Source organism: Mastigoproctus giganteus, chromosome 3, assembly GCF_048544385.1.
Source record: "Mastigoproctus giganteus isolate SK-2022 chromosome 3, ASM4854438v1, whole genome shotgun sequence".
NCBI lineage: Eukaryota > Metazoa > Arthropoda > Arachnida > Uropygi > Thelyphonidae > Mastigoproctus > Mastigoproctus giganteus.
The window spans coordinates 157015098-157041928 of NC_143577.1; the positions used below are offsets into that span (position 1 = coordinate 157015098).

Sequence of the window (26831 nt, forward strand, 5' to 3'; positions counted from 1 at the left end):
GTACACCTCTATCAGATCACCCCGCTGGTGCCTAGTTTCCAGACACTGTAATTTGCAAAACTTAAGCCTTTCTTCGTAAGAGAACCCCTTTGTCCCATTCACCAATCTAGTTGCCCTTCTCTGTACTCTTTCCAGCAGCTCTACATCCTTCCTGAAATGAGGCCTCCAGGCCTGTATACAGTACTCTAGGTGTGGCCTGACCATTGCCTTATACAAGGGAATAATCACCTCCTTATCCCTGCTAGAAAAATTCCTATATATCATTGACAATACACCATGAGCTACTCTTGCAGCTCGTCTGCACTGCTCAGAGAACTTCATATCTGCCTGCACCACCACCCCCAGGTCCCTTTCATTCTCTACCACTGTCAGTGTAGTACCACAGAGTTGATACGCTGCTCTGGGGTTGCTGTTTCCCATATGTAGTACTTTACATTTGTCAATGTTAAACTTCATTTGCCACCTCGAAGCCCATCTGCTCAACCTTTCCAAATCCTGTTGCAGCAGCATAGTGTCAGTAGTGTCCTTGACAACCCTGCCAACCTTCGTATCGTCTGCAAACTTGGACATTAAGCCTGATATACCATCATCAATATCATTTATAAATACAGAAAACAATAAAGGCCCCAATACTGAACCCTGAGGGACTCCACTAATAACATTAGTCCACGATGAGCAGTGTCCATTGATTACCACTCTCTGTCTTCTCCCCCTCAACCACCCCTTTATCCATAGCAGCAACTTGCCTCCAATGCCACACTGCTCCAATTTGTGCAGCAGTCTTCCATGTGCAACAGTATCAAAAGCCTTTCTAAGATCCAAGTATATAATATCAAAGTTATTCCCTGCATCCAGTTCTTTTGTGACTGCATCATAGTATCCAATCAAATTGGTCAGGCAAGACTTCCCCTTAACAAAACCATGCTGTGTCCTAGCTATAACTGAAGTCTTGTCTAGATGATCCTGCAGTGCTTCTTTCACCAGTGCCTCCATTAATTTTCCGGGAACAGAAGTTAAACTCACAGGTCTATAATTACTTGTGTCAGCCTTTGATCCCCCTTTGTGAATTGGGGTCACATTTGCACATCTCCAGTCAATGGGTACCTCCCCTGAGTCCAAGGAAGCTCTCATAATTATGGCTAAGGGTTTGCTTACCTCCTTTGCTGCCTCCTTTAATATAACTGGATAGATCCCATCCACCCCAGGTGCCTTTCTTGTGTTTATCTTCAACAATTTCTCCTCCACTTTGCTCTCAGTTATTACAAGATTCTCTAGCTTACTGCTAGAATTGAATACACCTCTGGCATTCCCCTCGCTGAATAACTCCTCATGTGTGAATGTCGATGCAAAATATTCATTTAGTTTGTTAGCTACCCGAGCAGGGTCATTAACAGTTGACCCATCGATCTCAAGTGGACCAATCTGATTCATCCCCTTCCTTCTAGAGTTTACATAAGTAAAGAACTCTTTGCTGTTTTTCTTCGCATCCCTTGCCAAGGATCTCTCATAATCTGCCTTCGCCTGCCTAACCTCCTTTGTAACTTGGTTACAGATCAACTTGTATCTATCATAGGCATCCGTGTCACGTGTTAATTTGTATGTATCCCATGCATTTTTCTTCTCTGCCATATGCCTCATTAGTTCATCTGACAACCATTTAGGCCTAAACCTTGAACAATATTTCTTAGTTGGTATGTAAAGCCTAGTAGCTTCCACGATAAGTTCTTTGAATGCTTCCCATTTTGAATTTGCTGTTGGCAATATCATCAGTTGATCCCACTGTATAGAATTTAAATACTGTCTCAGTCCATTGTAGTCGCCTTTATGAAAGCAATACCCCTTCCCTTTACCCCTAATGGTAGTTACCTCTATGAGTAACTCCCACTTCAGCACACTGTGATCACTGCCACCAAGTGGTTCATTTATCTGCAGATTCTTAATGCATGAAGAATCACTACTGATAATCAAATCAAGAGTATTACTCCCTCTAGTTGCCTCCCGAACATGCTGATGTAGAAAACAATCATCCAATAAATCCACAAAAGCCTTGCTACTGTGTGAGTGACCAGCCCCCGAATTCCAGTCAATATCTGGGAAATTAAAATCCCCTATTATAAGACTCTCTGATTTACTGGCCCACTCTATTTCTCCGAACAGTTTCTTATTATACTCATCAGAGTCATTAGGCCTATAGCACACTCCTACTCTCAATTTTGATCTCCCAATGCTTATGTCACACCAAACTGACTCGACACTGCACTGTCCAGCGATGTCGACTGGCTTCACTTCCTTGGATTTTATGTGTTTTTTAACTAATAGCATAACCCCTCCTCCCTTCCTATCCTGTCTATCCTTTCTGTAGACATTGTACTCCCCAAATTCCAGTTCTGCATTTCTTATATCTGTGTGACACCACGTCTCTGAAATCCCCACAATATCTGCCTTTGATGTTTTGAGCAATACCTCAAATTCATCAAATTTATTTACTAAACTCCTAGCATTGGTGTACACACAAGTATACATGCACCTGTTCTTTTTCTTAGCTACCCTAACACAACCCATGTGTTTACTTGTACCCCAATGATTCCCAGCAGTCTCTGAAATATCCTGCATCTTATTTTCCAGGCTGCGGCTCATTCCAATAGAAGCAGTGCAAGAATCACTTTCACCTCTGCCAGTGGCTACTGTTAATCTATTAGTCCTTGTATCCCCCCAATCTAGCAGTTTTCCGACCCACCTAACATTGCCTCGATAGCATCAGCAAACATTCTTGCACCCTTTCTATTTAAGTGTATCCCATCCCTGTAGAAGCAGTCTCTCCTGTTAACAAGTACAGACCAGGCTGAAAAAAATTCTACCCCTTGAGCCCTGCACAATCTTTCCAGGGCCGAATTGATTGACAGGGCGGCTCTCATCATATACTCCCTCCTATCGTGTCTGGGCAGAATTGCAGACACTTTCAATTTCAACCCTAATTCACGGCTTTTTTTCATCAGTGACCTGTACTTGTCAAGTAATTCCGCCGGTCTCCTACTCTTAATGTCATTAGTGCCAACGTGTACAACTATATCACCTTTTGTGCCCTTAAAAGATGATATCCGCTCTACAACGTCATCAACTTTTGCCCCTGGCAGACATACCCTGGTCCTATTCCACCTATCCTTTTTACAAAGCATGTTTCCCGTTTCCCTGACAATAGAGTCACCAACAACTACTAGTTCCTTTGGGACCAGCGCATTCTGCCTTGGGGGTTGCCGCTGTGTTCCGCGATGACCAAGTGCAAGCTCTGGCATTGGTGTGGGCAGCTGAGAGCTTGATGGGCCCCTCACTTGTAATCCTTCGAGGGCATCCACCCTATCCTTCAAGCTCTCATATAGGCCCATAACAACGCTGAGTTGTCGCCTTATCTCCTTACACTCCTTGCATCGCACACACACAAAGACATTCCGCATATGAGTTACATATGAAAAAGGTATACAGTTGATGAAATGGTTTCAGTGAATGCAAAAAATGGATGTGATAGTTACACAAAGTGCCAGCAACTAGTAGGGTGAGGAAAGTAGAAAAAGAAGTGTAGTAGATTTATGAAAGGTGAAAGAATGTATTTCGAAAGTTATTTATAAAAATTTAATTATTTAATTGAGGGAATATACCAGAGAAGAGGACAGAACAGAACAGAATAATTCAGTGGTTAACAGTTAGGTGATCACTGCAGTTGTTCCTGCCGGCATCTGTTGTGAAATTTGCATTTTGCCATAAACTGCATTTTTTTTTATATCTCTCTTGGGGAGTAGAATATGATCACACCCAGGTTATACTGACGTTGACTGCATATATGTATGTGTGTATCATGCAACTCTCATCTGAGACTGACTACCTCAAGCCTGAAAAAAAAGTCCATATAAGAGCAAGCATTCAATTACTAGTTGCACAGATATCAAATTTGAGGTTTAAAACATCTATTCACCAAAGCCAAGCATAATTAAATGCTAAAAATTTTCAAAAAATACTCTAATTTTTAAATAGCCATATCGAAATCATTATAATTATTTTAACATAAATTTTATATATAATAATCGCACATTATCATAAAATATGGTATACCTGCTCTAGCAACTAAAACATCAGCTAAGTCTACAGAGGGTTCCACACTTAAATGATCACGTTTCGAATTGAAAACTTTGGTGATGTCATTTTCTTTAAGCTGAAAAAATCAAAAAGCATTACAAAGGAATTTCTCTCTCTCTAATTGTGTGTGTATATTTATGTATGTATAAAACATTAATAAAAGGAATGGTATATTTAGTGGGTATAGTATCCTTCCTTACAGTTAACTGTAAAAAAGATGAATATAATATAAAGATATGTGCATTAAAAATGAATGAAGGAAAATAAGATGCAAACAATAATTATGAAAGAGAATAAATTAACAAGAAATTAGAAATAAATTACGGATATTATATATGCCATAGGGGAGAGTATTAAATTTAAAGTTAAAAGCAAGTTAAAGACAGGATAAACAGATACATGGAAATATCAATAGAAATTGAAAGGATAAATTATTATCACTAACTTCTTCAAGTGGTCTACTGCCGTAATAAACATTCACAGAAAACAGCGTTTCAAACTGCCATAACAATTTTGAAAAACAGTCCAAATAAATATATAGTATCTAGCAATGGGCTAGTAGTATAGTTTGAATTAGTAACTGCATTGGTATGGAGGGTAGTCTCGATACTTTGTAACATACAGGCCAAAAGTTAGTTATAGGGTGGCTTTGTCCCCTCAAAGTAGTCTCTCTCCTCTCTCTCTCTCTCTCTCTCTCTCTCTCTCTCTCTCTCTCTCTCTCTCTCTCTCTCTCGAGTTTATAAATCAATCATAGCACTTCTACCACAGGTTGAGGTATTGCTAGAAAAGTTGGATAGTATCACAAAGCCCTCTTTTGTTGGTTGGTTGGTAAAGAAGTTTATCAGCACAAGGGCAACTTAGACCAAAATGTGCCTATTCCAGTGTTTGGATAGATGCTGGAAATTCGCTTTATTTGAGATTAGAAATATTTATATAGTCTGGTTTGTTTGAGATAGGTGAAGAGTTCATCTAGATTGGCATTGTTTCCCAACAGGTGGGTTAGGGATAAGGGTTCTTCCATTTGTGTCCGAGAGCAGAAGGTAGTATTTTTGATGTGAGAATAAAATGAACAGTCTAAGAGGATGTGTAGAACTGTCAGTTGTGATAAACAATGTGTACATATAGGAGGGTCATCGCCCACAAGCAGGAACAGGTGGGTCAGATGTGTGTGCCCAATGCACAATCTTGCCAGTATTACCTCTTCATGTCTGTTTTCCTGAAGATGGAGGTCCATAGTTGTGGTTCATGTTTAATTTCGAATAATTTATGGTTGTCTGTGTCTTCCAAAAGTTTAACCACTGGTCTCTACAGATATTTCGGATATGTTTTATGTGATCTATGTAGGGTACTTGGTAAGATGCTTGTATCCCCCCCAAACTGCTAGTTGGAGGGGATACAAGGACTAATAGATTAACAGTAGCCACTGGCAGAGGTGGAAGTGATTCTTGCACTGCTTCTATTCAAATGAGCAGAAGTCTGAAAAACAAGATGCAGGATATTTCAGAGACTGCTGGTAGTCATTGCGTTACAAGTAAACACATGGGTTGTGTTAGGGTAGCTAAGAATAGAAACAGGTGCATGTATACCTGCGTGTACACCAATGCTAGGAGTTTGGTAAATAAATTTGATGAATTTGAGGTATTGCTCAAAACATCAAAGGCAGATATTGTTGGGATATCAGAGACGTGGTGTCACACAGATATAAGTAATGCGGAACTGGAATTTGGGGAATACAATGTATATAGAAAGGATAGACAGGACAGGAGGGGAGGAGGGGTTATGCTATTAATTAAGAAACACATAAAGTCAAAGGAAGTGAAGCCAGTTGACATCGATGGACAGGGCAGTGTCGAGTCAGTTTGGTGTGACATAAGCATAGGGAACTCAAAATTGAGAGTAGGAGTGTGCTATAGGCCTAATGACTCTGATGAGTATAATAATATATTGTACAGGGAAATAGAGTGGGCCAGTAAATCAGAGAGTCTTATAATGGGGGATTTTAATTTCCCAGATATTGACTGGAATTTGTGGGTTGGTCACTCGCACACTAGCAAGGCTTTTGTGGATTTATTGGATGATTGTTTTCTACATCAGCATGTTCGTGAGGCAACAAGAGGGAGCAATACTCTTGATCTGATTATCAGTAGTGATTCTTCATGCATTAAGAACCTGCAGATAAATGAACCACTAGGTGGCAGTGATCACAGTGTGTTGAAGTGGGATTTACTCAAGGAGGTAACTACCATCAGAGGTAAAGGGAAGGGTTTTTGTTTTCGTAAAGGCGACTATGATGGTCTGAGACAGTATTTAAATTCTATACAGTGGGACCAACTGATGATGTTACCAACAGCAAACTCAAAATGGGAAGCATTCAAGGAACTAATCTTGGTGGCTACCAGGCTTTACATACCAACTAAGAAATATTGTTCAAGGTTTAGGCCTAAATGGTTGTCAGATGGACTAATGAGACATGTGGCAGAGAAGAAAAATGCATGGGATACATACAAATTAATGGGTGACATGGAAGCCTATGATAGATATAAGTTGGTCTGTAACCAAGTCACAAAGGAGATTAGGCAGGCAAAGGCAGACTACGAAAAATCCTTGGCAAAGGATGCAAAGAAAAACAGAAAGGAGTTCTTTACATACTTGAACTCGAGAAGGAAAGGGATGAATCAGATTGGTCCACTGGATATTGATGGTTCAACAGTTGAGGATCCTGCTCAGGTGGCTAACAATCTAAACGAGTATTTTGCATCTACATTCACGCATGAGGAGTTATTCAGGAAGGAGAATGATGTAGGTAAAGTAAACATTGGCAGTGAGCTGGATGATTTTGTAATAACTGAGAGGAAAGTGGAGGAGAGATTGTTGTTGTTGTTATTTGGTTTTTAGGAGCATTAGCAACTAAGGCCATATTGCTCCGGGATATGCGGTGGTCATTCCCTGAATGACCTTTCCGCATCCTCCGTATTTGGTGGTGACGGGCTCGAACCCCGGTCTAATCAAGAAGCGTGTGCTACGCACTGCTGCTGCTCCTTCCCACCTTGCTACGGAGGCGCCAGGAGGAGAGATTGTTGAGGTTAAACATAAAAAAGGCACCTGGGGTGGATGGGATCTATCCAGTTATATTAAAGGAGGCAGCAAAGGAAGTATGCAAACCCCTAGCCATAATTATGAGAGCTTCTTTGGACTCAGGGGAGGTACCCATAGACTGGAGATGTGCAAATGTAACCCCAATTCACAAAGGAGGATCAAAGGCTGACACAAGTAATTATAGACCTGTTAGTTTAACTTCTGTTCCAGGTAAATTAATGGAGGCACTGGTTAAAGAAGCACTGCAGGATCATCTAGACAAGAATTCAGTTATAGCTCAGACGCAGCATGGTTTTGTTAAGGGCAGGTCTTGCCTGACCAATTTGATTGGATACTATGATGTAGTCACAAAAGAACTGGATGCAGGGAATAACTTTGATATTATATATTTGGATCTTAGAAAGGCTTTTGATACTGTTGCACATGGAAGACTGCTGCACAAATTGGAGCAGTGTGGCATTGGAGGCAAATTGCTGCTATGGATAAGGGGATGGTTGAGTGGCAGAAGACAGAGAGTGGTAATCAATGGACACTGCTCAACGTGGACTAATGTTATTAGTGGAGTTCCTCAAGGTTCAGTGTTGGGTCCATTGTTGTTTTCGGTGTTTATGAATGATATTGATGATGGGATATCAAGTTTAATGTCTAAGTTTGCAGATGATACAAAGGTTGGCAGGGTCGTTAAGGACACTACTGACGCTATGCTGCTGCAACAGGATCTGGAAAGGTTGAACAGATGGGCTGAGAGGTGGCAAATGAAGTTTAACATTGACAAATGTAAAGTACTACATATGGGTAACAGTAACCCCAGAGCAATGTATCAACTCTGCGGTACTACACTGACAGTGGTGGAGAATGAAAAGGACCTGGGGGTAATTGTGCAGGCAGATATGAAGTTCTCTGAGCAGTGCAGACGAGCTGCAAGAGTAGCTCATGGTGTCTTGTCAATGATATACAGGAATTTTTCTAGCAGGGATAAGGAGGTGATTATTCCCTTGTATAAGGCAATGGTTAGGTCACATCTTGAGTACTGTATACAGGTCTGGAGGCCTCATTTCAAGAAGGATGTAGAGCTGCTGGAACGGGTACAGAGAAGGGCAACAAGATTAGTAAATGGAACAAAGGGTTGCTCTTACGAAGAAAGGCTTAAGTTTTGCAAATTACAGAGTCTGGAGACTAGGCACCGGCGAGGTGATCTGATAGAGGTGTATAAGGCTTTGAATGGTTTGAGCATGCTCAATGCCAATGGGATTCTTCATCTTTCCCAGAATAATCACCTCAGAGGGCATAAATTCAAATTGAGGAAGGACGGATGTCGGATAGATGTGCGGAAATTTGCCTTTGGCCAGCGGGTGGTTGGTTGGTGGAACCGACTTCCATCACTTGTTGTTGAAGTTGATAGCCTAAACAAATTTAAAGCTCAACTGGACAGGTATTTCGAACGAACGGAGGGGTGAAATGGGAGAGGGTTTTTTTTTTTTTTTTAGCTGATGCTGAATAAGCTTTCTTGCATCATATGCCTCTACTAATGCTAATGCTAAGATGCAGGTGTGCTGCTGTTTGGGTGCTTAGCTTGGTAAGATGTAGCTGCTTTGGGTCTGCTGTTTCATTACCTGCTTGTTTATGTTTATTATTTGGTTTTTAGGAGCATTAGCAACTAAGGCCATATTGCTCCGGGGATATGCAGTGGTCATTTCCTGACTTTTCTGCTGCTGCACCTACAGCAGCATCTGATTTTGAGCAATTGGTATATATTATGCAGCCCTGCACATTGCCCTGCATGCAGTTGTTTTATGTTACAGTTTTCCAGAGACTTTTCCCCCCATTGTTGGAAATAGGTGTCACAGTAAGTAGGGTTTGTGGACCAGGGTAGATCAGGTATTTTGGTTTCTTTAAGTGTGTTTTCAAAATGTGCATTTCAGCAGTGCATCTTTTGTAGTCTAATACCAGTTGGTTTATTGTAGAATGTTATCCATTCAGGATTGAAAAATAGCAATTGTTTGGGATGATCGGGAAGGCTTTTAATTCTGGGTGCACTGGTGAGGAGTAACATTTTGCTTCTGAGGTGGAGTGGTGGTTCGTTTGCCTCAATATAGAGACTGGATTGGGGATGTTCGAAAAGCCCCAAGAACTGTAGCTAGGAAAATCAGTTTTCCTAGCTGAGTCGTAGATTATTGCGTAACGGTCTAGACATGACCTGATGAGAGAATGATACAAATGCAGGAGAGTGTATCTATCTGCTCCCCAAGCCATAGCTGAGATGGCTCTGAGTATATTGTTTTTTCAAGCAGAGAGTTTTAAGATAAGTTATAGGCATGGAAAAATTGAGTTTTGTATATTTATGTTAAACCTAAAAAGTGGATACTGCTGGCAAGAGAGATTTGTCGATTTTTTAATTTAAGTTCAGGTTCTGGATGTAATCTGCACTTTTTACAGAAATGAACTGCAACTGTCTTTTGTTCTGACAGGCAATAACCATTTTGTAGGGTCTGTCTCTAACTTATTTATGGAAAGTTGTAACTGTCTCTCAATTGTGTTAATTTTGGTAAACATGATATGGCAAGATCATCGGCATATGTATATATTTCTAGTTTTAGGAATATTTTGTGTCATGGTGTTTATCTTAATTGCAAAGAGGGTGGAACTAAGAATGGACCCTTGAGGCACTCCTTCTTGGATAAATTATATTGTGAAAATACATTCTGGCGATGAACTTGAAAGGTTCTGCACTTAAGAAAATTCTGAATGAATTGTGGTAATTTTCCTCTCAACCCTAGGGATTAGAGCTCTCGAAGAATGCCATACCATCATGTGGTATCAAATGCCTTTTCTATATCTAGACTGACCGTTTCTAGAAGTTCATTTTTAGCATATGCGTTACGAATGTTAGTTTCGGCTCTTATCATAAGACCACACAGAATCTGTTTTGTCGGAAACCATATTGATTGATATTTAACAGCATTTCACTTACAAGAATCCATTTTAGTCTGCTGTGTATCATTTTTCCTAGTGCTCGTGACAGAAATTGCATATTTTTCTGGAAGTGACTGATCCTTTCCTGGTTTAGGAAAGGTAAGAATTACAGAATGATGTGATGAGGAAGGATAAACACTTTCAAGAAATATCCAGTTGTAGAAAACTAGTAATAAGCTAAATGCTGTATTATTTAAATGTTTGAGCATTATGTAGAAGATTCTGTTCAGTCCTGCTGCACTGTTTGCTGTTCTGTTTAGAGCTTCTTGGAGTCCATTTAAGATGAAAGGCTGATTATAAGGGGGAGATTGGATAGTGTTGAAATTTATTTTATATTTTGCTGCTAAAAATTATAAAATAAAATATAAAATAAATAAATATAAAATCTGTTGAAGTTTTGATTTTCAGGAAGGAATTGTATTGTTGTATGCAGATTATTCCCCTAAGGAAATAGGCATCTCTCCAAGGAAATCGCCTATTTCCATAGGGGAATGTGGACGTGTTTTTGTAAAGGGCGGCTCCTAGAACGTGAGTTCAACTCCGCCTCGTATCTCTGTGAAGAACAGTATCACTACAAATGGGCCAGATGTGTGTGACGTCGGTTTGTGTGTATTATGTGTGTGTTCTGTTGTTCTGTTCTGGCCTCTTGGCTACCCAGAAGCATCAGTCACCTGGACAGATGATTCTGGGTACTCGTCTACACCATGGGAAGGTGGGCCAGATTTCTCTGGGGGCCGCCCACTCCAGAGAGGGAAAAAAATAAATAAATAAAATAAAAAATAATAAATAAAAATTAAATAAAAACAAAATATATTTCCTGTGGTGCAAAAAAAAAAAAATAAAATAAATAAAATAAAATAAAATAATAATAATAAACAAATAAATAATTATAATAATTCCCTGTGGTGAAAAAGAAAATATATTAAATAAATAAAAATAATGATAAAAAAAATATAATAAATAAATAAAATAAGAAAAATAAAATAAATTCCCTGTGATGAAAAAAAAAAAAAAAAAAAAAAGGGAGAGCTGTCTGGCACCAATGATACCAGGTGTCCCATCCTAGGTGTCAGAACAGAGCACGAGTAAAAAAAAAAAAAAAAAAATGAAGCTAAGTAAATGAAATAAATAAATAATAATTACAGAATAATTAAATAATTTTAATCCCACAGTGAAGAGGAAGATGTAAGTCGGGGTGCCAGCAGAGAGAGAGAGAGTAAGAGAAAAAAAAAAAAAAAAAGTGAGAGTGGTTATCTAACCTGCACAGAGGGAGAAAGAAGAAAAGGTGAGCCAAGGCTGCTCCTAGTTCCAGGACCCGGAACCAGTGCAGAACGCAGGTTAGAGGGGGGGAAAAAAAAAAAAAAAAGAAGCTAAGTAAACGAAAAAAAAAAAATGAAGCTAAGTAAACGAAAAAAAAAAAAAAAAAATAATAATAAATAAAATAAAAAAAAAAAAATAATAATAAATAAATAAAAAATAAAAATAATTAAAGAATAAATAAGTAATTTTAATCCCACACCCTGGCTGCAGTGAAGAGAAAGATGTAAATCTGGTGCCAGCAGAGAGAGAGGGAAAAAAAAAAAAAAAAAAAAAAATGGGAGAGTGGTTATTTATCCTGCACAGACTGAGAAAGAAGAAAAGGTGAGCCAAAGCTGCTCCTAGTTCCAGGGCAGGACCCGGAAACAATGCAGAATGGAGGTTAGAAAAAAAAAAAAAAAAAAAGAAAAGAAAAGAACAGTCAGTAGAAGGAGTGACTTTCAGTTGGCAGTGGAATTGTTAATGATCGGCATTTCCACGTCGGTGATTGGTGATCAGTGTCCTCCTCCAGGCAAATACCTCAGCTGCAAAGGTCTGGAAGGCTTCGAGGTTGTTCTGGGTACATATCAGTTGATGCAGATCTGCTGGTGGGAAGTCCTGGATCTTATTCTGGAGACGGTTTCTGATGTTGTTGTAATGTACACACTCCAGAAGCAAGTGTTTCCAACTTTCACTTTGCCCACAAAAGCAGTAGGGAGTGTCGATGAGTCCCAGTGTATGCAGTTTCTCATTTAGAGAACCGTGTCCAGTAATGAGAAAAGAAGATTCGATTCGAATATTTCCTTAGGGGAAGACAGTTCTCATCCATTTTTAATCAAAATTGGAGCACTAAAAGGAATGTGCCTACTATTTAATTGTGAATTGTCTTCCATATTAGCAGACTGCTGGTGTCTTTCGTGATGGTACTGGCAAATCTTATCCAGGCTTCTTTTTGGCTTGTCTTCTGATTTGTCTTGCCTTTGCCTTTTGTTTTTTGTTTTTTTATATAATATTAGTTTGGCAGTTGTGGGGAACCTACGGAACAGATTCCAAGCTTTATTTTTTTTTCCTTTTCAGCACTGTTACAAGCCTCATTCCACCAGTGTTTTGCATCTGCTGATAAAATTTGTGTGGTAATGTGCATAGTGACTTCATTTTTCATTTGTGTTTTAATAAACTGATCATCAAAAGTAACACAGACTGAATATTTTTCCCAATTTGCTTTTGTGAACTTCCATTTTACTCTGTAGTCTGTACAGTGGGATTGTTTTGTTTGAATCTTGCAAACAATTGGAAAATGATCACTATTATGCAGATCATTTAAGTTTGACCACTCCATAGTGGGGAACAGTATGCTGCTGAAGTGGACTCTGTCAGTAAAAAAAAAAAGTAAATTGCAGCCATTATCAATTATCAACCCACTGCAGGATGGAAGCCTCCTCAACAATTCATGCTGAGGGAAATGGACCATAATCTGCCACGCTGGTCCAGTGCGGGTTGGCAGATCGACTGTATTTAGCAATCAGGGGCTTGAACCCCGGTCTACTCAAAGAGCGTGTGCCACTGCACTCCCACTCCTGACCACTCGGCTACGGAGGCCTTGTCTCAATCAGATGTTCTCTTTGATCCATGTCAATGACATGGTGCATGATGGAGTGTACTATCCACCTTCAGTTTTTTAATATACATTCTACTTTTTTTAGGTGATCCTATTAAAAAGTGCCACAGCCAGATTAAAGATTGGGATAGAATAGAGTCTTGTTTGCACATTATTTTCACTTCTGTAAGTTTCATTTTATATGGACTCCTGCAAGTCCATGTAAGTCACATGGACACAGCTGGTTGAGAAGCTGAGGCTTTTGCAATTACTACTGACCTCACACAGATTGTTCATTTACATACCAGAATACCAGACAATCCTCACCACACAGCTAACCTGTTTTATCTTTTTCTTAAAAACATCCCTTCTAAATATATGGTCCAGGTGAGTGGTCCTCTAGCCACCTCAGATCACAACTTGGGGATGGTCTCTTCTCCAATGGAGCTTTTCTCTCATGGCCATTCTCAACCACATTTTCTTTGGCATTACAAGAATGCAAAATGGGATAATCTGTGAGATTTCTTTCTTTTCCTTGGTCAGATTACTGTTTCAAATCTTCTGATATCAACATTTGCTCAGATCTTGTCAGTGAAATTATTCTTATAGGGATGAAATCATTCATTCCACGCTCCACCTTAAAATCTCGTCCTCTATCTAAACCGTGGTTTTCCAATAAATGTGCTAAGAATTTTGCATATTGTAATTGGCTGGTATCCAAATTTCCAGGTTCATTTTCTGCTTACACCCAAGCTTGCAATAATTGTAAAGCAGTTATTAATCAGTCCAAACTAGATTTCAGGCCAAGAGTAAAAAATTTGCTTCTTGTCCAAATTGTAGTCAAGCATTCTGGTCTCTCGCTAAAGCTACTGGCAACAACTTTTGCCCATCTCTGTTCCCACCTCTGTCAAAAATAAATTGTTCTATTGCCACTTCAGCCAAAAACAAAGTTGACCTAATAGCATCCTATTTTTTTCCAACTTTTGTATTGATGATCTTGGTAAATCACCTCCCATCACTCCCAATACACTGCATTCAATTCCTCCTGTCAAAAGGATGTCAGAAGGATTTTGAACAATCTTGAAGCTAAGAAAGCTCCAGGTCCTGATGGTATTTTTCCACTTGTTCCTAAAACCTATGCTCCTGAACTTACTCCTGTTCTGTGTTGCCTTTTTTCACTTTCTTATTCCAAATGTGCTTTCCCTTCTGCTTGGAAATTTGTTCACATCCAGCCAGTTCCAAAAAAGGATGGCAAATCCCTTCCATCCAATTATCGTTCTACTGCACCTACTTCTACTCTTTCTAAATTAATGAAAAAAATCAATTAACTGCTAACTCTTAAACTATCTAGAAACCTTACACCTGATCAATGATCACCAGTATGGATTCCGTCAGTGTCAATCTGCTGGTGATATTCTGCTTATGTTACCCATCTATTGATAAATTCAATCGAAGAGTTTGTTGAAAGTCAAGCAGTTGCTCATGACATTTCAAAGGTTTTTTGATTGTATTTGGCATAAAGGTCTTCTAAATAAGCTTCTATCTTATGGTTTGCCAACTGTTTTTTTGTAACTGGGTATCCAGTTTTCTCTCTAACCACTCACTATGGGTGATGGTAGATGGCTCTCTGCCTTCTAACTTCTCCACTAATGCTGTTGTTCCCCAAGTTTCAGTTCTTTCTCCCACTCTTTTCCTCTTGTATATTAATGACCTTCGTCCACCGAACAGAAATCGTACTTAATAGTTTTGCTGATGATAGCACATTGCATTCTACTTTCTAGTTTGAGAAATATCTACTACCAATTCCTTAAATGCTGACCTTCAGATAATTCTTCAGTTGGAAAAAGAAAACTTAGTTGTTTTCAATCCTTTTAAAACTCAGTCCTGCCTTATATCTCGCAAAAATAATTTTCTGCTCCTATGCTTATCTTCGGTGACACTGATTTCTAGACAAGATCGTATACCTCTACTGGAGATTACCCTGACTTCTAATCTCTCTAGTCAAAAGTACATTACAAATATTGCTTCCTCTCAATCAAAAAAAAAAAAAAAAACTAGGTTTTCTCTTTTGCTCTGGGCATTACTTTTCTTCTAAACAGTTGTTCACTCTGTACAAATTGCAAATCTGCCCTACCATGGAATATTGTTCCCGCATCTGGGGAGATGCCCCTATAACCTCTCACAGGCTTCTAGATTCCATTGAAAAGAGGGCAGTTAAGTCAATTAATGACTCATCTCTAAAAGAGTCTTTCCACTTTGTCTCAAAAATGTTTTGTTTCTGCTGCATGCCTTTTCTGTAGCTACTTCCATGGGCACAGTTCTTCTGAATTGGCTTCTATAGTTCGAGGGTTTAGTGTCAAACAACATGAACTAGAAAATCATTTTGTAGTTGTTTTCAATCCTTCTAAAACTCAGTCCTGTCTTATATCTTGCATGTCTTAGATGGCTCTCTGCCTTCTGACTTCTCTACTAATGCTGTTGTTCCCCAAGTTTCAGTTCTTTCTCCCACTCTTCTCCTCTTGTATATTAATGACCGTTGTCCATTGAACGGAAATCCTATCCACAGTTTTGCTGATGATAGCACATTGCATTCCACCTTCTAGTTTGAGAAATATCCACTTAGGTGGCAGATGACTTTCATCAACCGGTGAAATACCACCACTTTGCTTATTGGAGGCTTGAAGTGGTGAAACCCATGTTTAGTCACTAGAGCAAAGTTTCTGGCATCCCCCTCCCCCCATACTTCTCCTTCAACCCATGCACGGTACTAAGTACTATAGTTTTGATACCTTTCGTGTTTGGGGTTTCCATAAAAAAAAAAAAAAAAACTATCAATTCACAAAATCATTTTGTAATTAATGTTTTTTAGTTAACCAAGAAAAAGTCATTTGACATTTTCTTGGTTTATCAGAAATGTACTTACAGCCCAAACTAACTTGAAAGTACTAATCAGAGAGGAACAGCTCTATGACATGATATGCATTGTTATTTTTATAAGTAAAATTAAAGTTATCTCAAAAACTGCAATTTTGTAGTTAACGTTGCTTGACACTAAACCTTTGAATCCCCCGCTCTCTTCTAAACCAATCTGAACACGTGCCACAGTCGCCATCCCTTTACTGTCCAGCTTCAAACTCACAGAACTAACTTTTTCTCTTTTATTTATTCTCATTTATTCATTCAACTTCCGTTTTCTGGAACAACTGCCTTCGTACGTACATATTTCCTGAAAATTACAATCTACAGAAGTTCACGTCTAATGTCAACAAGTGTCTTTTTTCATCTTCTCAACCTTCAGCCCGTGTAAAAAAAAAAAATACACCGAATTGTTGCACATACACCAAATTAGCATTAGCAGAGGCATATAATGCAAGAGAGCAGGCTTATACAGCATCAGCAAAAAAAAAAAAAAAAAAACCCATTTCACACAGCCATTCGCTCCAAAAGTTCATCCAGTTCTTCAATGAATTTATTTAAGTTATCAACTTCCACAACAACAAATTGAAGGTTGTTCCAGCAACCAATCACCCACTGGCTAAAGGCAATTTCTGCACATCTGTTCAACAACTGTCTTTCCTCAATTTGAATTTATGCTCCCTCAGGTGTGTAATATTAGCGAGAGGAAGAATCCCATCAGCATTGAACTCGTTCAAACCATTCAAGACCTTAAACATCTCAATCAGGTCACCACACACGTGTGTAGTCTGAGCTGCTGCAATCTGTACAGCAGTCTTCCATGTGCAACATATCAAAAGCTTTCCTGAAATCTAAATATACGATATCAAAATTAATTTTTGTATCCAGTTTCTTAGTGACTGCATTGTAGTATCCAATCAAATTGGTCAGGTAAGGCATCCTCTTAACAAACCCATGCTGTGTATGAACTATAACTGCAGTCTTGCCTAGATGATCCTGCAATGCTTCTTTAACCAATGGCCACATATTTTCCCTGGAACAAAATTGTCGTACTCACCAAATTGCCATAACCACCAACTGTCTTTCACCAAATTGTCACATACGGCAAACTGTCATATACTGAACTGTTGTATACAGTGAACTGTCATACAATGAATTGTTTTGTGACAAACTGACGAGGACTCATTCAAGTTAGCTATGAATTTCCCAAAGTTGTCAGCCTCAAACTACCCATGCGTGGAAGCACCTTATTCTATTAATCAACAAATCACTGGCTAAAAATAAACTTCCTGCAATGCAGTCTAAACCTTTTCCCCACCACCATAATATGAATTTATGGTTCCTAGTTCTGGAATCGGTGCAAATTTCATCCTCATTCATTTTACTTTCACTCCTCAGATTCTTACACTTGTCAACCAAATCTCCTCTAATGTCTCTAGATATTTGAAGTAGTAGTAGTGGCATGTGATGCAAGAAAGCAAGTGTATGAGCTTATGCAGCATCAGCCAAAAAAAAAAATTAAAAAAAAATCACACCATTCCCTCCAAACGTCGTCCAGTTCCTCGTTAAATTTATTTAACCTATCAACTTCCATAACAACAGATGGAAGTTTGTTCCATCAATTAACCACCCGCTGGCTAAAGGCAAATTTCCACACATCTATTCTACATCTGTCTTTTCTTAATTTGAATTTATGCCCCTTAGGTTCGTAATCTGAACAAGTGGAAGGATCCCATCAGAATTCAGCGTGCTCAACCCATTCAAGGCTATCCTTATACAGGCACCCTTTTGCTAATCTCAACAGGCACATTGCCTGCCTTTGGACCCTTTTAGGAAGCTTGACATCTTTTTTTTTAGGTGTAGTCTCACGACTGCCTTAAACAGTGGTATTACAATCTCCCTATCTTTTAGGTGTAGTCTCACGACTGCCTTAAACAGTGGTATTACAATCTCCCTATCTTTACAACAAATAAATCATTAACAGGACACCATGGGCACTCCTTACCACCTATCTGTACTGCTTGGAGAACTTCATGCCTGGCCATATCCTAAGTATCTTCCTCTACTATTCAGTTCAATTCCACCAAGTGTGTAAGTTATTTTGGGACTGCTATTCCCAAGTGTAAGACTTTGCATTTTGCTGCATTAAGTGTTTCAGCATGGGATGACGATAACAGAAAAGTGACTGCCAACTGCTTAAAACATGCTTGGTTCATTGCATTGATTGAAGCTTCAAGTTGTGTCATCTGTTAATTGCAAAGAACAGTCTGATAATACCGAAGTAATTTTTAATGTGCACCACCACTGAAACTTAGTGGGAAAAGTGTTTGAAGAAGACTATGCAATGCGAATGCAGAGATTACACGTTTTTGTATATGCAAGAATGAAGAGGAACCTACTGTGGTTGAGCAAGAAGTTTTTTTGAAGGATACTCATTAAGGATTAGAACTTTTTCAATTTTTTTTTTCAAGTATAGTCTAACTGCTAAAGTGAATTAATTGCTATCATGTATCTTCATAATTCTCATTAAAAAAAATGCTTTACCACAGAAACAGCACATTTTGACACAATATTTTAAAGTCTGAACCCATTTCACCTGTCAGTCATTAGGCCTAGATATACGAGGTGCTATCCAAACATTCCCGAAATTTGAATGTTGCACGGGAACTACGTCTAGTACGGACTTGTGGTGCTAAGTAACACTGCATGCATCCTTTGTGAATCAGTGTGCCACATGGCATCAGGCTGGACAGAGTCACTGAATATTCATGCGCAGTTCTTTGGCAGTGTGTTTAGAGTTGTTTGAGAATGTTTGCGATGGCTGATGTGAGAGAGCAATGTGCTTGCATCAAGTTTTGTTTCCTTCTTAACGATACAGCAGCAGAAACATAAGTTGAAACAAGCTTTTGGTGACCATGCTTTAGGTCATATGCAGACCTGTTACTGGTTAACCGTTTTAAAAAGTGGAATGTCGGTTGATGACGCCGATCGTTCTGGGCATCCATCATTGAGTACCACCCTGGAAAATGTTGCAAAAGTTTGGGCAGTGATCCGTGAAGACTTCAGGCAGACCATCCATGACATTTGTGGAATTGTAGGAATATTGTACGGCACGTGTCAGATGAGCTGAACATGAAAAGGATTGTGGCTAAGTTTGTGCCACGGTTACTGAGTGAAGACCAAAAGCAGCATTGCATGGTAGTTAGCAGAGATCTTCAAGAATGGGCCAGGAGTGATCAACACTTCCTTTCTATAGTTGTCACTGGTGACGGGAGTTGGGTATATGGGTATGACCCAGAAAACAAGCAACAACCATCCCAGTGGAAGAGACCATCTTCGCCCTGACCAAAGAAAGCCCGACAAGTGAGAAGCAATGTGAAGTCCATGCTGATCTGTTTTCTGGACATTACAGGCTTGATGAGCTCAAAATGCTCATCGATAAACCTGAAAAAAATAAAATAAAATAAAATAATAATAATAAATAAACACAATGCTAGGAAGCAATGCACTGGCAGTGGACCCCGACTGTTGTGGGAAATAATCAAGGGTAAAAACGCAAGGATAACAAAAGGATCAAATATAAGAGGACAAAGGTCAGAGTGGGATCAATTAATGTAGGAACAATGACCAGGAAAGGAACAGAACTTGTGGAAGTTATGAAGAAAAGAAAAATCAACGTATTGTGCATCCAGGAAATCAAATGAAGAGAGACGAGGAGTAAAAGAACTAGCTGAATTCTACAAATTAATATACTATGGTACAGATGTTCTGTTTGTTTGTTTTGTTATTTGGTTTTTAGGAGCATTAGCAACTAAGGCCATATTGCTCCGGGGATATGCGGTGGTCATTCCCTGACCTTTCCGATCCTCCGTATTTGGTGGTCACGGGCTCGAACCCCGGTCTGTACAGCACGCTTGGAGAACTGCTAGCTTGGAGGAATTCACAGACTACAGGTATCAAGAAGCATGTGCTACGCACTGCTGCTCCTGCCCACCTGGCTACGGAGGTGCACTACAGCATGGAGAATAAGAGGAATGGAGTAGGATAGGAGTTGTGATTGAAGATAACCTAAAGGATGCAGTAGTAAAAGTGTGCAGGAAAAGTAACCAGCTAATTAAAATTAAACTGTTATGCCCCACAGGCAGGATATGATATAGAAGAGAAGGATGCCTTTTATGAGGACCTGGATGAGGTGATCAACAGCATGCCTGATGAGGAAGGATTAATCATCGGAGCAGACCTCAATGGACATGTAAGACAGAGAACCCAAGGCTACCCTGAAGTCCATGGCAACTTTTGCTACATGTCCACTGAGGTCTGCTCCGATGATTAATCCTTCCTCATCAGGCATGCTGTTGGGGTGAGCACAATGCAGATGGAGAAACAATCCTGGATACGGGTATGGCTCATGGATTATGGATAACTAATACCCAGTACAAGAAGAGAGAGACCAACACCTTATTACATATCATAGTGGTGGGCATAGTACTCAGGTAGACTACATGATTTTGAGAGCCAAAAATAAGAAATGGTGCCAAGACTACAAAGTCATCCCAGGAGAAAGCTTATTCAATCAACACAGACTCCTGGTATGTGATATTGTTATTGAAGGAACTTGCCAAGGCTATCACAAGAAGTTTGAGGAGTGCATTAAATGGTTTAGGCTACAAGAACATGAGCCTAAACTGAGACTGCAGGAGCTGCTCCTACAGGCTTTTAGAGAAGTTGATAGGGATCCAAACCTGATGACTGTGAATCAAATATGGATAAAGGCCCAGACAGAGATTATGAAGGAAAGAGAAGAAATTTTGGGAAGACCAAAGGAGGAAAGAAAATGCAGGAAGAAACCTGGTGGTGGAATGAAGAGTTTCAGAGAGCACTGAATGACAAGAAGACAGCTTTTAAGGAATGGCAGAGAGACAGAACTGATGAAAACAAGAATATGTACAAGGAGAACAAAATAAAAGCTAAATAGGTAAAGTAGGTAAAGTAGGTAAAGCCAGGGACAGAGCTGTGGAAGGATGGTATTAGAGTATGAATACTAGGGAAGGGGAATTGAAGATATTCAAGATTGCTAGAACATGGTTCAACAAACAGCAGGATATAAGAGCGGTAAGAGTAGCAAAAGATCAGACTGGTAAGGTTCTTACAAAAAACAGAAGGTGTAAACAGGGGATGGAAAGAGTTTTTCGAAGGGATCATGAATAGTAAAACAGTCGCTGGAAAAGAACAGGAGCTAGATGACCATGTGAGAATGTTGAAAATATAAAGGAGGAAGGTTTGCTAGCATTGCATAGTATGAAGTCAGGGAAGGCAGCAGGGCCTGACATGATACTCATTTAAATTTTCAAGGGGTTAGGACAGGGAATCCCATATTTGATGAGGCTAATGAATAAAATAATGAGAGCAGCCAAGATACCAGATGCTTGGAGAGAGAGAGAGTCTTATAGTACAATATATGCTCGATAGCTGGATGCTATTGAGCCAGTGTTAGGTGGGTCGGAAAACTGCTAGCTTGGAGGAATTCACAGACTACAAGATTAACAGTAGCCACAGGCAGAGGCGAAAGTGATTCTTGCACTGCTTCTATTGTAATGAGCAGCAGCTCTAGAGAGCAAGTTGCTGGGGATTTCAAGAGCTGCTGGAAGTCATCACGGAACAAATAAATACATGGGCTGTATTAGGGTAATTAAGAGTAAAAACAGGTGCATGCATATGTGCTTGCATGCACACCAATACTATGAGTACAGTAAATAAATTTGATGAATTTGATGTGCTGATAAGACATCAAAGGCAAATATTATTGGGATATCAGAAACATGGTGTCACACAGATATAAGCATTGCAGAATTGGAATTTGGAGAGTACAATGTATACAGAAAGGACAGACAGGGTAGGAAGGGAAGAGGAGGGGTTATGCCGTTAATTAAGAAAAACATAAAATCTAAGGAAGTGCATCCAGTTGACATAGATGGACAGTGCAATGTTGACTAAGTCTGGTGTGATGTAAGCACTGGGGAAGGGAAAGTGAGAGTAGCAATGTGTTATAGGCCTAATGACTCTGATGAGTACAACAAACAATTGTGCAGAGAAATAGAGTGGGCCAGTAAATCAGAATGTCTTGTAATGAGGGGGTTTTAAATTTCCAGATATTGACTGAAACTGGTGGGTAGGTCACTTGCATGCTAGAAAGATTTTTGTGGATTTATTGAAGGATTGTTTTCTACAGCAACATGTTAGAGGGGAAACCAGAGGGAGTAATACTATTGATCTGATTATCAGCAGTGATTATTCAGGCATTACAAATTTGCAGATAAAAAGGAACCACCTGATGATAGTGATCACAGTGTACTGATGTAGGATTTCCTTAAAGATGTAACTACCATTAAGGGTAAAGGAAAGGGTTTTTGTTTTCGTAACGGTGAGTAGTGGTCTCAGACAGTTTTTAAATTCTATACAATGGGATCAACTGATGATGTTTAAAACAGTAAATTCTAAATGGGAAACCTTCAAGCTCATGGTAGAGAAGAAAAATGTGTGGGATGTATATAAATTATCAGGTACAAGAAGCCTATGGCAGATATAAGCTAGCTTGTAATCAAGTCACAAAGGAGATTAGGTAAGCGAACGATGATTATGAGAAATCCTTGGCAAAGGATGCAAAGAAAAACAACAAAGGCTTCTTTACTTAAGTAAACTCTAGAAGAAAGGGGATGAATCAGATTGATCCACTTGATGTTGGTGGTTCGACTGTTGATGATCCTGCTCAGGTAGCTGACAAACTGAATAGTATTTTGAATCTACATTCACACATGAGGAATTCTGTAAGGAAGGGGAGGACAGAAGTTTACTAAACTCTAACACGGAGCTAAATGATTTTGTAATAACAGAGAGCAAAGTGGAGGAGAAATTGTTGAAGTTAAACATAAAAAAGGCACCTGGGGCAGATTGAATCTACCCAGTTATATTGAAGGAGGCAGCGATGAAGTTAGCAAACTCTTAGCCATAATTACGAGAGCATCCTTAGATTCAGGGGGGGGGGGGGTCCCCAGGGACTGGAGGTGTGCAAATGTATTCCCAATTCACAAAGGGGGGGGGGGGGTTCAAAGGTTGACACAAATAATTACAGACCTGTTAGTTTAACTTCTGTTCAGGGGAAAAGAATGGAACTACAGGTTAAAGAAGTGATGCAGAATCACCTAGACAAGACTGAAGTAAGATCAGACACAGCATGGGTTTGTTAAAGGGAAGTCTTGTCTGACAAATCTGATTGGATACTACGATGTGGTCACAAAGGAACTGGGTGAAAAAAAAATTTATATCATATACTTGGATTTCAGGAAAGCTGCTGATACTGTTGCACATGGAAGACTGCTTTACCAATTGGAGCAGTATGGCATTAAGGGAAGTTGCTGCAATGGATAAATGGATGGTTGAGTGGGAGACAGCAGAGACTGGTATTAAATGGACACTGCTCTATGTGGACTAATGTTATTAGTGGAGTCCGCCCCCAGGGTTCGGTGCTGAGCCCATTTTTATTTTGTGTATTTATCAATGATATCAATGAAGGTATATCAGGCTTAAAGTCCAAGTTTGCAGATGATACAAAGGTTGGCAGGGTTGTTAATGACAGCAAAGACAGTATGCTACTGCAACAGGATCTAGAAAAGTTAGAAACATGGGCTGAGAAGTGGCAACTAAAGTTTAACATTGACAAATGCAAAGTACTGAATATGGGTAGCAGTAATCCAAGAGATACATACCAACTGTGTGATATGTATCTCTTGGATGGTTTGAGCAAGCTCGATGGTGATGGGATACTTCTGCTTGCTCAGATACTACACTCAGGGAGGTAGAGAATGAAAAAGAACTGGGGATGATTGTGCAGTCAGATATGAAGTTTGCTGACCAATGCAGATGTGCTGCCAAAGATGGCACCTCCGTAGCCAGGTGGGAAGGAGCAGCAGTGCGTAGCACACGCTTCTTGATTAGACTGGGTTCGAGCCCGTCACTACCAAATACGGAGGATGCGGTTGTTGTTGTTGTTTAAGGGTTTAAAGACACAAGGGCATCAATGGCCAAGATGTGTCTTTCCAAGTTTTTAATGTAAATCAAACATTTTTTTCAGATTTGTTTATCAAATCTGATTTGCCGAATAAATTTAAATAATTCATCTATATTCGCAGAATTGTTTAAGATCTGTTGAAGAGTAACTTGATTCTGGTTATTGCATAAACTCTGAAAACAAAGGAATCTGGAATTTCTGAATCGAGGGCATACCAAAAGAATGTGTTTTACTGTAAGTTGAACTTGGCATTGAAAACAGAGTGGGGGATTTTTGTTTGACAATAGATGAAAATGAGTAAGATGAGTATGGCCAATTCTCAGTCTCGCAAGTATTACTTCTTCTCTGCGACTCTCTCTAATGCTTGAGTTCCACATTTCTGGATTAGGTTTTATTTCATGTAGTTTATTGTTGATTTCATTTTTCCATATTTGGGCCCATTCATTTTCACTTTCTCTAATAATTATTGAACTAAAATCAGTGTGTGGAACTAGCATTGTTCTGTTTGGCAGTTCTGATGCTGACTTAGCTGCAATGTCTGCTTTTTCATTGCCTTCTATTCCGCAGTGTCCTGGGATCCAGCAAAGAGTTATATCAGATTGTTTCTTTTGACAGATGTCGATTAGAAAGTCAATTTCTTGTAGGAAAGGATGACGAGAATGTCGTTTTCCCTGTATGGCTGAAATAGCACTGAGTGAATCCGAGTATATTAGGACAGAGAGGGACGACTGTTGACATATTTCACTTAATGCAAGCTGTATAGCATATAGTTCTGCAGATAGAATGCTGCACTCAACTGGAAGGGATTTTGAAATTACATGCGATGGGAGCACGGCTGCTGCACCTACATGTGATTGGCTCTTAGATCCATCCGTATAGATTATGAGTTTTCCAGTGTGTTGCGAAGTATAGTTGGCATACAACTGTCGGATATTACATGGTGGAATGGTATTTTTTGGCCACTGAGCGAAATAAAGATCAATATTTATATGATGTCTATTCCATGGGGGTAAAGGCATATTTTCATTTTCCGCAATTTTATTGAGATCGAGTTTCCAATTTTTTATTATTTCTTGAAGACGAATCCCAGCAGGTCTGGGTTCATTAGGCTTAGATTCATAAACTGTTGGCCATAAAGGTTGGTTGAGGTATACCCAACAAGGGTGAGTTGGAAAGCTTCTTATTTTGGCAGCGTATTGGCAGAGTAGGCGTTGTCTTCTAAGATAAAGCGGAGGGTCGTGTGCTTCTATATACAAGCTGTGTACAGGCGAGGTTCTGTAGGCGCCTAGTGCTGATCGAAGGGCACTGTGTTGAATGGTGTTCACAGACCGTAAGATGCTGTTTTTAGCTGATGCATATACTATAGCTCCATAGTCTAATCGTGACCGGATTAGAACACGATACAAATTCAGCAATGACTGTCTGTCTGCACCCCAAGATGTTGAGGATACTGCACGAAGGATGTTTAGTTTCTGGAGGCACGTAGTTCGTAGATAGGTCACATGTTTACGAAAATTTAATTTGGTGTCTAAATTCAGACCCAATAATCTTATGCAGTCTGTCATCGGTATTTCTCTGCCTTTCAGTTTTAATACAGGTTCCGGATGAAGCGATCGTAATTTGCAGAAGTGTATTGCTGCTGTTTTCCCCTCGGTTAATTGATAGCCGTTGCTTTCAGTCCAAGTTTCAATTTTGTTTATTGCTATCTGTAGTTGTCTTTCAATGGTAGCCATGTTCGATGATTGACAGGAAATAGCAAGATCATCTGCATACATATAAACTTCTACCGTGGCTGGGATGTCTCTTATAATGCTACTGGTACGTAATGCAAAGAGTGTGGCACTTAAGATCGATCCCTGAGGTATTCCTTCTTCCTGTGTGTGAATTTTGGACAGCTCATTCTGGAATCTTACTTGAAAGGTCCTGAGGTGAAGAAAATTCTGAATGAATCTAGGCAGGTTACCTCTCAGTCCAAGTTTGTATAAGTCTTGGAGGATTCCATATCTCCAGGTTGTATCGAATGCTTTGGTAATATCGAACGTTATCATTACCATGTGCTGTTTCTTAAGAAAAGCATTTCGAATGTGAGCTTCAACCTTGATGTGGACATCAGTTGTACACCTGTTACGGCGGAAACCAAATTGATGGCATGATATAGCTTTTTGATCTTCAACAATCCAGACAAGTCTCTTATGAACCATATTTTCTATTACCTTTCCTAAACAGCTTGTCAAAGATATAGGATGATAACTATTGGGGGAGGAAGCATCTTTCCCAGGTTTCGCTATGGCTATTACAACTGACTGATGCCATGTATCAGGATAAACATTCTCCTCAAAGATTCTGTTGTAAAATTTCAGTAGTGAAGATTTTGAGTTTGAGTTGAGGTGTCGAATCATTATGTAGAAAATGCCATCTGGTCCAGCAGAACTATTTCTAGAATTCTGGAGAGCTTCATTAAGTTCATTCATTGTGAACGGAAGGTTATAAGAATAAGATTGTTTTGTAACAAAGTTAATTTTATATTTTTCCACGGACATTTTTTTGCGTCTAAATGAGTCTTCATAAGATTGAGATGATGAAGTGACTGCAAATGTTTCTGCTAAAGCCTCTGCAATATCAGTTGGAGAGGAAATATCTGTTCCTTTCCAGGACAGGATTGGGGCTTTGGTCTGTTGATACTTTCCACTGAGGATACGGATCTTTCTCCAAATTATTCTGGGGTCAGTGTTTCTGGTGATGGTAGAACTGAATCGAATC

The 26831-nt window shown here is 39.4% G+C and overlaps 1 protein-coding gene across 1 annotated transcript in view; it reads right to left on the reverse strand.

Annotated features, from left to right (window-relative positions):
• Positions 1 to 26831, reverse strand: part of LOC150088349 (protein TSLIG3A-like) — a 188739-nt gene that overhangs the window by 28461 nt on the left and 133447 nt on the right. The window contains exon 8 of the mRNA XM_090369461.1: positions 4105 to 4204. Coding sequence (XP_090225587.1) covers positions 4105 to 4204 — 100 coding nt within the window. The remainder of the gene's footprint in view (positions 1 to 4104; positions 4205 to 26831) is intronic.